At 35.4% G+C, this 15,888-nt stretch overlaps 1 protein-coding gene across 4 annotated transcripts in view; it reads right to left on the minus strand.

Annotated features, from left to right (window-relative positions):
* The window catches only part of LRBA (LPS responsive beige-like anchor protein), a 401,088-nt gene that overhangs the window by 271,888 nt on the left and 113,312 nt on the right, over positions 1-15,888 (minus strand). For all 4 annotated transcript variants that reach the window (XM_069855353.1, XM_069855351.1, XM_069855355.1 and 1 more), the window contains one exon: positions 1,333-1,397. In XM_069855353.1, coding sequence (XP_069711454.1) covers positions 1,333-1,397 — 65 coding nt within the window. The remainder of the gene's footprint in view (positions 1-1,332; positions 1,398-15,888) is intronic.

Below are 15,888 nucleotides of genomic sequence, written 5' to 3' on the forward strand. Positions count from 1 at the left end.
AAGAAAATAGTCAATTCCAAACAGTTTGCAGTTAGAATGCTCTCTGAAAGCTTGACCTGGACAAGCTGAATAACTACTAGGTAGCAGCTACTTACAACTCAGTCTCAGCAACTGATTTGTTCACGATAATCATCTTACACAGATGAACCTCACATTGTGGTTTACTTGTGTGGGGGATCTCTATGTTATCTATGCTAATAAAACATTAATCAAGGACCAAATTTATAGCAGGCACTTTATAACTAAGGTCAAGACAGGTCAGCCTCACATAATAGGAAACAACTACAGGCTAGATCTTAACACTGTAACTGAACACCCTTGTTACTTTACCTTGGCCCTTGGGATCAAGACTAGTAGCAAAATGTTTTTTCTGACTCAGAATGGTGTTTCCCTCGCCATAAACTGAAATGCAACCATTAAAATGGTCATTATTTTTACCTATCTTAAGAACATCTACATATTTTTAAAGGAAAATTCCAAATAGCCATTTCCCCTATTCCTACAATGCTAAAAAGATACTTATATAGTATTTTAATTTACGGGTTAAATCATTTTCAATTCAGTAGCTGTCCTAATCCTGTAAAATTTATTTTCTACTGGGATTCTTACTAGCTCAAGTTACTCACTAACAGAATTCAGGTTTAGATAAACGACATTTCTTCTTTAGCTAACTCATTAAGACATCTTACAAAAAAATCCTTTAGAAAAAGTAAATATTGTTCTTGGTCTGCCTCAACAATCGATTCCTAATGAAGAAAATATTGATGGTTCTGAATACTCACTATAAGTCAAAGAGCATGGCCTCATCACCTGCTCTGTCATTTTCTATAAGTTCCAGTAATATACATATATAGTTACAGACAGATCATGAAACTAGTTGGTAATATTAACTTTTTTTCCCTTAAAGGGACTCTCTTTCTTTCTGTTTTATGAGGTAGACAGGAAATAAATGAGCAAGCTGAAATCTAATTTTTGAGACAGAGGCTTATCTTACAATTCCTGGCTATAATGTCTTCCAAATATCAATTCCCTTCCTCAAGAGATTAGCTGAATACAAATGATAGTTTCAACATTAACCAATGCACAAGGACAGAAAGAAAGACAATCCATGGCACACCAATAAGTGAAATATTTCACGAAACTAAAGAGCATTCAGATTCTTCAAAATCCCATATGCAGGATTAGAACTAAAATGTTAGAGAGTGTGAAATCACATCTGTAAAACTCAAAGAAAATTATGCAAAAAACCAGAGGAAAATTATTTTTAAAAGTTTTAAGTCACACAACTTCTTGAGGACTAAGGCAGAGGTGCTATCAAATATTGTGTCTTACCTTCCTTCATTGACAAGCTCAATAAAGGCAAGGCCAGCATTCTTTTGTATAGAGTTCTGCCACTCCTAGGAAAAGAACAAGAGAAAACAAATGGTATAGAAACAAAACTAAGAAAAAACATTTTCAGCTACGAAGTCATGCACTTTCTTTTCAACTTCAGCGATTTAAATGACCATCAGCAAATCTCTAAATCATTAATCATGTGCTAATCAAGAAGGAAACATTGCCAGCTTGAAGAAATAGAACCCATTTACCTGAAGTCATATTCTGTGGAAGGGAGAAGAAAATACAAAGATATCCCATAAACAACTGCAACATTTTATTTTTCTATGTTATGTAAAACAATCTGAATTTACTCTGGTTCATTGATGCTTTTTGCCTTATTGAACATGGATAATGCTAGAATCAAACCATTTCATAGCAATGTAAAGCCCATTCTTTAGACACAAATTTCTTATAGCTTAGAGTCTAGTTAACATATATGCCAATAGTAACCCCCAACAGCGTCACACAGCCATCTGTACTGGAAAAACTCTGGTGATGATCAAAATACTGCATCATTAACACACAGTATGTTTCAAAAAAAATTTAATACATTTAACACTGAATTCTTCACACACAGATTATGGCAACAGAAGACATACATGTACCGCATATTTCTTACATCCAACTGAACCCTGAATTACGGCAAAATTCTGCACCTCTTACATATGCAGATGTGGTTTGCCTGGCCCTCAGAAGAGACACAGGGTAAAGCAACCAACCTAGATGACTTATCATTGGGACTTGCTTCTCCTAGTTGGAAACCGAGGAGAAAACCAAACTAGTTAACAAAAAGACAAAGAAGATTTTTAATCCTAGACTCGAGAGGAACAAACTGACAGAGCTAAAAATTAGGGTCAGAAATATGTGAACATTATAGTTTAAGGAAAGTGTAGGGGCATTTGGCTAGAACATGCCAAATACAACTCTGGGTTTAAACTCTACAACTCCTTTAAACTTATACAAAAGACTGATTCTGCAGCAGACAGATACTTAAGTTTCACATGCTTTTCCACAACAACTTCCTTGATTTTTCAGTATTTGTTTATGAAATAATAATCCTAATGATTATTCACATCAGCACTTCTATCACTGTGGTTCTCTTTAAAAATCTCATCAGCTCCAAAACAGACAAAAAGCACAAAACTGCAACTATCTCTTAACAAAGTTCAGATTTCTGAATGTACGAGTTTTCAAAACCCAGCATCAGAGTACATTTTTTGCTGCTCAGTGTTGCAGAATTACCTTTCAGTCAGCAACATGAAGGTTTGATCAGACATAAACAAAAGCCAGTAGAATACTGTTATTTCTTGCCCCATTCTACCCACCCAAAAAAGGACTTCCAGATTTCAAATGCAGGGAAGAGATTATAACTCTGATCAATCAAGACCCAACATGTTCCAGGCCCAGTATGTTCTTCAACCAATTTTAAGTTGCAACACTGTATAACAATCTTCAAGTAGTCAGAATTAAGAGTGGAATAATTGGAATTTGTGATGTATTATTCATGATGAATAATACATGTATTTCATTACCTTTTATATAACTAATTTATATGCATTAATAAGCAAGCAATATTCTAAGTGCCAGCGAAGTCCAAATTACATATTATCACATATGGGGGTTTGGGGAGTTTGTGGGGTGGGGAGGTTGTTGAAGCTACTTCATGTAGTGTCGTTAGTCCTTATTGCTACATATATCTTACTAATATTTCTCCCACCATTCTTCCCCCATTTCTACCCTACTGCCTTCTTATGGCCACTATAACACGGCTTCAAGCCAGTCTGCAAGCTTTCTGAAATAGTTTTAAGCATTTATTCTTATGAAAAAGAAATGCCTTTTAGCAGCTAATATTTCAAACAAAACCACATACGCAACTAATCCTCTTTAAGTTTTTTTAAATGTAATAAAGTTCTAAATATTTAGCTTCATATGATGAAAATTGAAACTATTCTCTGTTGGCTTAAATGTGTGAAAAACAAAATAGTTTTTTGCTAGTTATGACACTGTCCATCTGTTGCTCTGCTTTTTAAGACAGCTCACTACAATACCGGAAAATTTAATTGGTGAAGATGGAGGTTGCCAAAAGTGAAAAGAAAGTGCATTTATCACAATACTTTTCAGCATTTTTCTCTACATCAGACATCATCAAAGAAGGCGTTAGTCTAAACAATTTCATAAATCACAGCCGAACACACCCTAAAGCTTATTTTAATAGTTGAAAGAAAAGACTAATGGTCATCATCTTTCATGATCCCATTCAGGATTTCCCCACAGTATATGTTCTCTCTCAAACAATTACACTCAGTATGCATATTGCGTTATTGTTTCAACATCTTAGTTATCCATCTCCCAAAGGTATTAGGGAAAAAACATGTTAAGAGCCTCAAACTCGACCACTAATGCAACTAAATAACTACAAAACACATTTCAGCACTTTCCTAAGGAAGGACTGTAAGGGCATATCAACAAAGTCAACAATTTCATACCTGTTCTAAGTTGTATGTAATTGACCATCATTTCCTACAGCTATAAACGTTTAGTAACTGAGAGACATAATCTACTTTTAATGCTTTAGGTCAGTGTACACTCAATAGTGAAGCAGTAAAAAAACCAAGACGCACTAAACGCTATCAGAAACAGCAACAATGAAAAATAATCACTACAAGAAGACAAATAAGAAGTCACATACTATGTCTGATGTGAAAATTTTCTAGCTCATTATTGTTTCACCTACTTCCCTAATAGAATCTACACACGATTCCATAAGTACTCTAGATAAAATGCAAGTATTGCATCCTTTCCTGAAACGCTGCTTCAAATCTCACTAGAATTATAATTCTGTATGAAATAACCTACTGCATTTTCTGTAGCCACAGCACAACTCTGTCATAAGCAAAATTATATCCCAGTCCTCTATAGCAACAATTTTATATCATCAACAAGTTTGATTAACACATTCTTACTGAGTGCATAATGACCATTAAATGAAAACATTAAACAGCCTTGGTCTTAAACCCTTCTGTCAGAAACTAATAATCTCCCTCAAGGTTTATATCATGACCTACTGTCGTCCCACTTGAGTCAGGTTGGGGTTTTTTAATCTATTTTACAGTGGGTTTTTTAATTCATTCTAACTAATAATCAGTTTTATGGCAGCCACAAATGCTCTAATAAAACTCATATAAATTATTATATTTCCTTTGTCTAGAAACACATTTTGGCCAAAGACCACAACACGCATTTAGGACAGATCATAATCAACAATGAAATTAGTCTAGCTAAACAATCTTTAGTAATTCTAAGTGCCATTTTATTTCACTTTAGCTACATACACATGTTCAGTTATATTAGTCTTCAAATGCATTGAAGTGCCTTTTATGCTACTTGATCTTTCTGTTTCCTTTCTTTTGTTTAAAAAAAAAAGGAATGCCTCTAATCATATGGCATCATCACATAAGTCAAGAGTTTCTTTTAAAATTCTGCACTGGACTTGAATTTTCCAGTGTCAACTCCACTGATCAGTCATTGTCTTCCATCTGTCATTGACTCCCTATTTATTCTGAATAAGCAGCAGCTAATAGGAGCCAGCCTCAAAACAAAGAAATGCAGGTGGTTCTTTACACAGTGCATTGTAGATTAGTGGAATCTGCCACCAAAGGATGCTGTGATGACTAATGCTCAATACAAGCCAGAGGAGACTGCACAAGTACACAGAAAGAAGAGAGATCAATATTGGCTAAATACACAGAAACTACATCCAATTTAGAAAATATCCCAAGCTGAAAACAGCTGGAGAGTGGAAAAACTATCAGACACATTTGTCCTGTTTTCTTCTTCTTGATCATAACTCTGTGTCCATAGTTGAAGATTCAACAACAAGCAAGGTGGAGCCTTTAACCCCATATAGCAAATCCTAAACCCTAATCTCTCAAAACAAATCCCAGGAAAACTCTGTTGATAAATATTTTTGTTAGTTTGTAATTTGAAGTGCTGCCCTGTAGGCAGCAAATGGACTTATCCCTCCTTACCCATACACTTCTAGGAACGAAATAAAATCATATTTCAGACAATTAACCCAAAATATATCTTTAAGCTATATAAAGACATTTGCAAGACCAATCCATCAACTGGCCTGATGGCTAAACAATTAAACACGGATCTTTAATCTTTAACATTTCCAATAAGTGAAAACTGCTCTATTTTCAACTGCAGTAAACTGTTCCGGTACTTTCATTCATACATACACACATATGCATACTCCTTAATAATTTATTTTTCTCAGAAACTTAAAAAAACATCCTTCTAACCTAAAAAGGCTAACATTTTCACAATTAGCAATTATACTTAATGGCTGAAATGCACACTTATAAGCAAGCAAAAAAGACTGAATTCTTTGCTAACCCATCCTTCCCATAAAGCTGGAAGAGTTTCAATAATTTATTTTGATTATGAAACAAAGGAGAAGGATGACTTTGGTACTGACAATTATGAATGGAGCACTAAGGAGCAGGGTGGGAAAATGTGTTAACATATGACTAAGAGACATATTATATTCCTAAAGTAAAGGTCAAATCTGCATGAAAAACTTGTTCAGAGAGAGATATACTAATCTTTAAGTGCCTAAAGTAAACTATCAAGAACTTTTCAGCAGTGTTTGCACTCGGTGTCAGCACTCTCTCAGCACCACATCCACTACAGGCTTGAATGAACTCAGCAATAAAGAACATATAGTGAAAAGCAGCTATAATCTCAGCTGGGTTCTTCATAATTAAAAAAAAAAAAGTTAGACGGCATGTAAAGCAGAGTATCTGCAAAGATATATTACTTTTAAAGAAATGAAGCACACTTAAGTTATTTTAAGCTACAAAGCCCCATTGAAAAAAATTAAAACTAACAGAATTATGGGAGACCTTATGCAGAAACTCTATGTAGCAATTAATATCAAAATCAACACATGTTAAGTAGTATATGAAAAATTTTGCAAGGACATGACACATTTTAATATAAGACTAACACAAAAATACATTTGGAAGCAATGTTGTTATAATAATACAGTCACACCTGGATGCTCCAAAAAAACTTAAATCCCACAAATCAATAACGGAAGAGCCATCACAAACTGATTGAGAAAAAAATATTTTCAATAATTACAGACATGGTCCTTTCTCTACAGAAGAACTTCACCGTTGCTGAATCCTGACACAGAAAATAGAGAGACCTTGCAAAAATGTTAACTTCTATCCTAAAACTTCAGAAGATCTTTTGGGGGGAGACTTGAATTTACTGAAATTTATACAATGGATATTATTCCATACTAAACAATGGCTTGTCTATGAGACCTTTAACGTGGCATCTACATAACAAGTCTCACTAATCAATACAGAGGGTTAGATTTCACTAAGGGTGATAAAAGTTACTCTAACCCTAGCCAGCTACAAGCTCTGAACAGATGATCATCATTAGGCCTCTATCGGGGTTCCACATACTCAGGCGGTACAAATGTGTCCTATTAGTACATGGTCTGTCTGTTTGGCAACTCCAGTCTTAAGACAAATGGCAGCTGCTGCCCTTCAAGGTCTGAAGTCAAGTCCTCAGGGAATCTAAAAGCCCAACTGGAAAAATCAAGTCCTGTTCATTAGAGACTGCTCCAGGGGAAACTTGCAAAGCTGCCATTAGAACTATATAAAAGACCTAATTATTTTTATAAGACTTTTAAACTATCAAACACACTCAGTTACAATAAAGAGTATTTACTGCTGGCATTCCATTAAAAAGACATTGTTTTTTGTAAAAAAAAAACCAAAAAAACGCTAGCAACAGTACACAGTCTTTGCATTACAAATTCTCATGAGTCTGCAAGGAGAAAGTTGTGTAAAAATTAAGTAGATGAGATAGCTTCTCAAATGGAGGCATAACACTAAAGACATTGCTCTGGGAAAATATTCCAAATGCACTCATATCCAGCTATCTAATGAACTAGAAAGGTGGGTTGAGATTGTGCATGTGAGTCTCTAGCCCTGAAAAAGAAGAAATTCAAGAAAGAAACATGTTCAGTCTTGCAAAACTAACTGAAAAGAACACATAACATTCTTGTTTCAAACCTATGTTGTTTGCAAACAACTGAAAATGCAGCAGTACACTAGCGTATCAATCAATTGGTCAAAAAGGTACATGCCCCCGTTAGTATCAAACACCAAGAAGGAGCAGAAAGAAATTAGTATCAATAAAGGCTTCAGTATTTTTCTTCTGATACAACACAGAAACAAAGATTACAATAACGATAGTTACTTCCACAAAACATACTCTGTGGAAAAGCTGTAACATTTTTATTTTCAGAACCACAAAACTGTTTACTATTTTAACTATGAAACAGAACCAAAGTTTCTTATACCAAAATAACTTCTACACAGCACGACAACACTATATTAAATTCTAAAGGTATAATAGATTACTTCTATAGAGTATTTATTACAAATCTTTTAAAAGTGCTATATGAAATTCATTAGCGTTCTTTAATCAATTCTTGGATCAACATGCACATTAGCTTCCGACAGCCTAATTCAAAAAAGCAATTACAGCCTTAGTCCTTATGTAAAAAGGATGACAGAAAGAAGCTATGTTAAACTAGTTTAAAAGAATGAAAATGTAAAGAAAACAGATTAGGAATGATTTATACCAATGCCTAGTGCTGAAGTTAATTACAACTAACCCAATAAAATAGTGCCTTTATTATTGTACAGCGAGTAATAACCTTAGATGCAGAAAACAGAACTCTCTGCTGACTTTTGCATGCTCAATTCCACAGCACACTACATTAAGAATTAAAGTAGTAGTAAATAAGCCATACAGAAACAGCATTTTTTTAACTAAAAGCAGAAGACTCCCCTGCTGTTTAACCATTTGGGATATACCATGTAAACAGAGCTTCCTATAAACTGGTTGTTAGTGGTAAATGCCTGAAACTACCTTATAACGAGAGTTTAATTTCAATACTTGAAAGTTTGAGTTCAAGCCACAGTAAGTTTGTATAGATTCTGAAAATAAAGTATACACATATAGAACTGGACTAGCGTGCACACATAAGTACTATGCTTTTCAGCAAGAATACTAAATAAGAAATTGTAGCTTGTCAATGTCTTTGATGCCAAGATTACTCTCAGCAACAACTGTTGTCTCCTCTATAAACTATGCAAATCTGTCCTAAAAGATACAGTATTATTAAAGCTACACTACATAAAATACTACAGTGCATATAATCTTTAAGAATTATACAGAGAGAGAAAATCTTGAAACTGGCTGCAGTTGTCATAATTTACGGTGATGCCAAATATTCTTACAACAGTATTTTAGTAATAAAAGAAAGCTTAAATCACTTAATTGGAAAGTTAATATAAAATTATGAAAATATTACTGTCCGCATAAATAAAATGCTATCAGTAATAACTGTGACAGTGTAAAAGCTACAAATCATCAAAGCTTATGAACTTCATTTTTGTATCTAGTTTCAAGAAAGTATGAACATGTATTTGAAAAAGAGTTATTACACCCTTTTTATAGTGATCTAACTTATGACTTGATGAATAAAATTTTGTCCCTAGTACCACTGTCACATTAAAATGAAACAGACGAGCCCATGTTAAACTCCAGTTCTTCTACAGTCCCAGTACAGCAACAAACTGCAGAAGGGGTGAAAACTGAATGAGTGGATGGCTGATTTCATGTCCACGGTTTCTGATGGAGGAAGCAATTTGCCTGGGCAGCCTCTCCCTTTCTCTCTCCCACTAGCAAGCTGTTGCCATGACTCCTCATGAAACGAAATTAGGGGTCAGGTTTGAGTTCACCTAGCAGCACTGCAGTTTCCTCTTCATTTTTTTTTAACCATTGGCTATTTTCAATGCTTAGATGAAAGACAGTAGGTTCAGGAAGAGAAGGAACAGAAATCTTGAACATTAATTGAGAAATCAAGTACCAAGTAGTTCTGTAAATGTGCAGCAATGGGAAATAAGAAACTAAGTCAAAGGAGATGAGTCAGAAAAACAGAACTGAAGAAAAGACAACATACAATGAGCAAAGGAAAGAGATCCAAATAATCAAGTTGCAGTTGCAGCATGATTTTTATGGGGAATGGAAAACAAATCAAGGAATAGCGGGAATATAAGGCAACTGCTTCTTGATTTCAGTGCTTTCTTGTTTAACAGTGATTTCAATTTTTTGTAAGACCACTGCATGGAAAAAACTGCCTTCCAAGGCAGACTACTAATTGTAAGGATAAGAAAATCACTGCATGCTCGCTGTTGCACAGTAACACTAGTAGTAATGGATTGAACCCACTGGTAGCAACATTCCTCATCACCACCACTAAACAGCAGCAGCCTTGCTGCTCTATGTCTGACAGGATTTAACTAAATAAATTTAACTAATAACTCAACAATATGCACAGTGAACACTACCCTGCAATTAAAAGTCCCTTTATACTACACTTTTCCCCAAATGTATTTTAGTTTCAATTTAAAGTCTCACACTGAATTAGAGACTGAACAATGAACACAGTTCCTGCTATCATCATTACCTCTGAGGGAATGAAACCGAAGTATGTAAACCAAACCTACCTCTTCACTCAAACGACAGGATGTTCAAACCTGTCCCTTGTCATTCCCTTGGATAACCCTATCCCTATGCAGATCTTTTCTGAAAAGTTTCAGAGAAAAGGAAGCTTAAAAAAAGGCAGAAAAATTAACATGTGTCTCTACAATTACACTCCACTAGCATACATTCCCTTCCTTATCCTGCATCTGTTGTCTTCAATTAGACTAAAATATTCTCAGTATCCACTGTTATGCTGCACCCAGCAACACAGGACTCTATTTTAATTTGTCTTTATATGCTGCTACAATAAACAGGATAAATACTAACTTTCTGATCCTTTCACCGTAAATCCTCCCCTGCCCTCACCAAACAACTTTTCCAAAAAGAAAAATATAAACATTTCTGGTCTAAGTAGAAATAGAAATAAACACCTTTGCAAATATTCAGAAGGCAATGGAAAATCCAGCTGACTCTTCTGAATCAAATTTCACTCACTAGAACTAGGATCTAATACCTAACAGACGTGCACCTCAATGTCCTACCGACTGCTGCATATTCTGAACTAGGAGGGTTTCCACTTAAAAATATTATCTTAAAATATTTATTGAATGATTAGCGCATCACCAACATCTTTCACGAGACAGATGCTATCCCAGTTGCAAAGATACATAAAGAGGCACAGATAAGCATAAGACGAAAGGTTAAACAATAAATAAAAAATAAAAAGCACCACTGTGCAAAGCTTCTCCTGCTAGAACTTTGGGCAGACAGCATTGTTCCCCATATCATGAGTTTCTTAAGCAGTTTTGGTTGGAAACAGAGACACGTGGTTTGGTTTATTAACAAAACCAAAAATGCTCACATCTTTGCAATTAGTATAAAATCAGCAACAAGCATTGCCGCTCACTAAACTTTCCATAATCTCATACCCCTCCCCTCCACTAAACCTCTTTCCATAGTCTCAAATTAAACAGACTAGCTGTAAAACAGCAGGGTGTCAAATTAAAGCACACTTTATTTTCAGAGGTCTCCACACTTCGTGGCTGACTTCCTGTCAGGAAGAGTTCCATTTCAGTGCAGAGCCCCATCAGCAGGGAGCTCGCAGAATTAAGTGCCAGTTGATATTACTTTGTTTTGCATTTACCACCCATGAGAATATTGTTCAAAGATCCAGTTATAAAGTCAGCATGGTATCATCCTTCTGACTAGACTGCCAAGCCACAGGGTGTGCTCACGCTGCACAAAACTCACCTTAAATGGTGGTGTTTTTTTAAGTCCTAGTGTGCTGGTGAAGCAACAGGATGCCTTTTTTCTTCATAAAAGATTTGCTTCTGTAGCTAAATTATGTTCCCTGAGTTTTGAACATCTGCAGCAGTGTACATTCATGGAAATGAAGCTGTCCTGTGCCCCCTATCACACCCCCAACATTCACATTTACATTATACAATTCACTCACCTCCCAAAACATAAAAATGTATACATTAATCATACCAATTCTCAGCAATACAGTTTTAAAGGCTAATATTTTTAGCTGTAGCAGACATGTTTTCCATTAAGCTCACAACACCACCACGTCTGGATTCCTGACCAAATATGAGTAATTTTCGTTTCATAAAAGAATTTTTCTTATTAAGAGCCCATAACATCTGAAAAGCCTATAGAACAACCACTAAAGATTGTACTTTAAAGAAAGAAAATCAAGGAGGAAAAATCCTCATTTGCCTCCCAGAACTGAAACTGTAGGCAACAATTTTATTTTAGTAAGATGACCTTATGAAAGTTCATCTCTCTTCACTCCAGTGTGAAAAACTACTTCTAAAAATGGTTTTGTGGGTTTTAACCCTATCTTTTATCCATACCTCTATCCAAAGTCTGCAAGTCATGTTGACTTCTCCAAGTATATTGTCCCAAGAAATAACAGCCCACACCAACATACCATAGCTTTACTACACCTATCCAATTGTACCTCTCGCCACACCTTCTTAGTCTAGTATATAGCACCCATCCCAAAATCTTTACACGTAAATGTATTTTTTAATTGTTGTTCAAAACCATAAAGCTCACAATTACTTTCCAGAAAACAGCTGTGTAATATAAACCGAAAATTACTGCTTCTTTCACACTACTTTTCTCAGTTTGCAGCTGCAGCTGATGTAGATCGCGTGCTTTTGTTGAACACTCCAAAACAGAGTGGCCACAAATTGCAGAGCACATTTTCCAGTTGGTCAAAAGTAGCCTTAGATAAAACAAGCCATTTTGACTGCTTTGATGATTACTTACATCTAATATGCAGAAACATCAACCCCGTTTAATAAAACCATAACGCGTCAGATATTCTTGTTTTTCTAAGTGTAATGCACCATAGTTTTTGCTCATCTTAAAATCTCATATCATCATCAATCTCATATTCCCTACCAAACTAGGGAAGAGCAAATCTTTAAAATATCCTCCTAGACTAAGAATTATGAAAAGATATAAGAGGAAAAAGCCAAAGTACTAGCTCACCCATTTTAACTACTGTGACTGTCCGGATATAACTATGAAGTGCTAATTGCATCATTAATTCATGAAAAGGTCACTTATTATTATCATAGTATTGACAAATCATTCCAAATACATTCCAACCTATTGCCTCACTTAGGGCAAAAGCAAAGCTTAGAACACAAACTTCTCCCATTTCTACTGTCTGGCAAACTAACTGTCAATATACAAACACTTCACAAACTCACAAAAAATAATACTCTATCAGCATTTTTTTTTTAATTTAGCCAGTGATGGGGACAGATGTTTTAAACTCCCCATCTGTAGGTCAGGCTAACAGTAAACAAAGCACATTGATCCTGAAGCCAACTACACCTAAGACAGAAGACAGAGTTCAAATCTATCTTCAGCACAGAAAACTAAAGTGGGACCCAAGAAGCATGAACCTTACTGTTTCTTTAACGAGTCTGAAAGAAACTGCTATATAAACATGTTAGAGTGCTCTCCAAGCAATTCCATGGAATTGCACAGGTTAAATACTAAACTTGCAAGCAACTTAATAAATAACAGAAAATCGAAGTAGGAATGAAGGTCCAACAGGCAACTTCTACACTGTCTTGGAGATTCATACAGAATATATTACAACACTCCAGTTCTGGAGAGAAAAAATCTACATACTGCTTAAGTCAAAGAAAAAAAAATACAGGCAGCTAATTTAAAATGTGATTTCAACATACTACATTTCAAAGGAAAGGTTTTCCCAACTGTTTCCATTTATTTCAATTTTATCAGAATTGCACTACAGTTACCTACCAAACTGATCTCCAATTTCAAACACCTAGAATGTATAACATAGTTCAATGAAGCAAGCAGCAAAATATCCACAGCACAAGTAATCCATTTGTAATAATTCCAAATACTCTGCTCAGTGGCATATACCAAACATGAAAGTTTACAACATAGGTTTTTCAACACCCAAAGTGAGATCTTCAGAGACGGAGGAAAAACCCCCACTCAGGAAAGAAAAGAAGCTACACTATGTGTGCAACAACCCCAAACAGGAGAATCCAAATCAACTAATTCAATAATTTAACCTTCTGTTTCAACAGAAGGAAACTTACTGTCAGATGGTACCTAAAATCTAGGCACCAAAGGACTGCATTTCAAAAGCCTGGATTCCACAATAAGGGCCCTCCCCTATCTTCCAGGCTTTTCATTCAGTTTCTCCAGAGTTAACCACATCGACCAGCAGCCAAACAGCTCACCGTGTCGCTATCAAGTGCCTTGCAATGCAGAGGAATGCAAACACCCTAAATGTTATCCCCCAGATCTTACAGCAAAGAACTTATGTATTCATATATCACAACAAAAGAGGAAACTGCAACTGAGGGCAACACAGTCGAAACACAATGCTGTTTTTAAAGACAGAGAGAGCTTAAATTCTTTCAAAACTGGACTCTACCACATGCTTGGCAAATGCCCTTAAACTTCTACTACTAGCTACTTCAGGAGGATATGTTGAAATTTTTCCTCTGACAGATTATTCTACTTAGTGACAATAATAACTCTGAAACATTAATTGAAACTTAAGTCTCTCTTATCCCAGGAGAGCACTTTGATAGCATGACCTCTGGCTACTGTGGAATTGTTCTTCCCTTCTTTCTAGCTTTGATCACTGTCTGCATCCTGCAAAACTAAATCATTGTAGATGAATATCTACATTGTGGGAAAAGAGAGAAAAGAACAAGAGGTTTTGAGGAGTTTATAATATAAAATCGTTTCACTGAAAATATCCTGAAGTAGCACTGTACATGAAGTACAACAGATATTTCCCAACTACCTTCCATCCAACAGCATCTTAAAGAACAGCAGGATAAGAATCTTTATTTTGTTTACCAATTCCAATGACCATGCAATATTTTTTACTAAATTGCACTAGGAATGTTCCTACCACTGCCTGAATAACAACTAATAATAAAAACTAAAAACATGCTTGGTAATCCTATGTTTTCAAATGTTATGATTTACACGGTTGTATTAATATGCCTAGCTCCATTCAGAACGGAGCAGACCCAAGGCAGCTTCAAAATCTAAATAATCAACAGGGTAGTAAGGTGATCTTGAATACTCCCCCTTCCACAGTCACCTCATCTCTACAAAAAGCTAGGCTGGCAGGTATTTTTCCAATCATCAAATTCTTCAAAAAGAGCACAAGCAAAAAGAAAGTACACTATGAAGTGGTACACCTGTCGGTGAAGTATTTTTCCATGCATCTCAATATAGTGCCTTCATATTAAACTAGAAACACTGAATATTTCTGAACACTGCCAAGAAAGTTAGTAACACAAGGCAAATACCTATGGGCATGATTCATGCACTGTCATCCCCTGAACTTAACAATTTAGACTTTAGGAAGACCTTTTTCTATTTTTATTTGCTTAGATCTAAATCCTTTTTATTTGCCTATCAGTTATGTTTCTAACCATTTTACCATGAAAGCCATCTATTACTGAAGTGGTTCTTTTACTCAAATGCAGCTCCATTCATCTTTGGTAAAAACAAAGATCCTACTGGCAGAAGTTCACACTACATAAAAAGAAAAACTTGCAACTCCTGATATCTTCTAAATGGGTTTTAAAAGGAAATTAGAACATGCATTAAAATTGATAGAAAGTAATTTGGCGGCTCACAAAATCCCTACAAAATCTACCCCCTGTATCAAAACACAAACATTTTGTATATCATGGACCTAAAGGATTGCTAGATTATTAAAACTTATTTTCAGCTGATAAGAATATGAGGTTATTAGATGAAAAATTATTAACTTAATTAAATGTCATCATCTAACACTCTGGGCCCACAAAATTATTCAAATGGTTATTTATTCTTGTCATACAAGGACCAAGATATCGTTAGGGTTTTGATGTTTCTGTTGAGTTCAGCTGCAACACTATCATAATGACGTAACTCCTCAGATACCATTCCCAATTAAATTAAAACTTCACAGTGATCACTATAGTTATCCATCACATCCAAGGGCACTTAAAAGTAAATTAGGAACCAGTGCAGACCACAAGAGCACCAGTATAATGTGTTCTCTCTGCAACCAACAAACACTGAAAACCAGCCAGCTTCTACATCAACTAAAACCTTTAAGTAATTTAGAGGCTTACCACATTTCAGAACACATTGCAGAAATCCATTCCTGAGGTAATGAACTGGGATTGTTGATAAAAAGCTTTTTTTCTGAGCACAGGATACCCAGAAAAGACTGAAGATCTAATTGCATGTTACAAGCATCTAAGTACTGGGATACAGGAGGGGTATGTATATGGAAAAAGTGATCTGAAAAATCAGAATCCTAACTACCATCCTATTGCTGTTCCATAGGGCAAATGCGCTATCATACTGTCTCTACAGGTGCATAACTGCATAGTACATGTT

This window comes from Phaenicophaeus curvirostris, chromosome 4 (genome assembly GCF_032191515.1).
Source record: "Phaenicophaeus curvirostris isolate KB17595 chromosome 4, BPBGC_Pcur_1.0, whole genome shotgun sequence".
Lineage (NCBI taxonomy): Eukaryota > Metazoa > Chordata > Aves > Cuculiformes > Cuculidae > Phaenicophaeus > Phaenicophaeus curvirostris.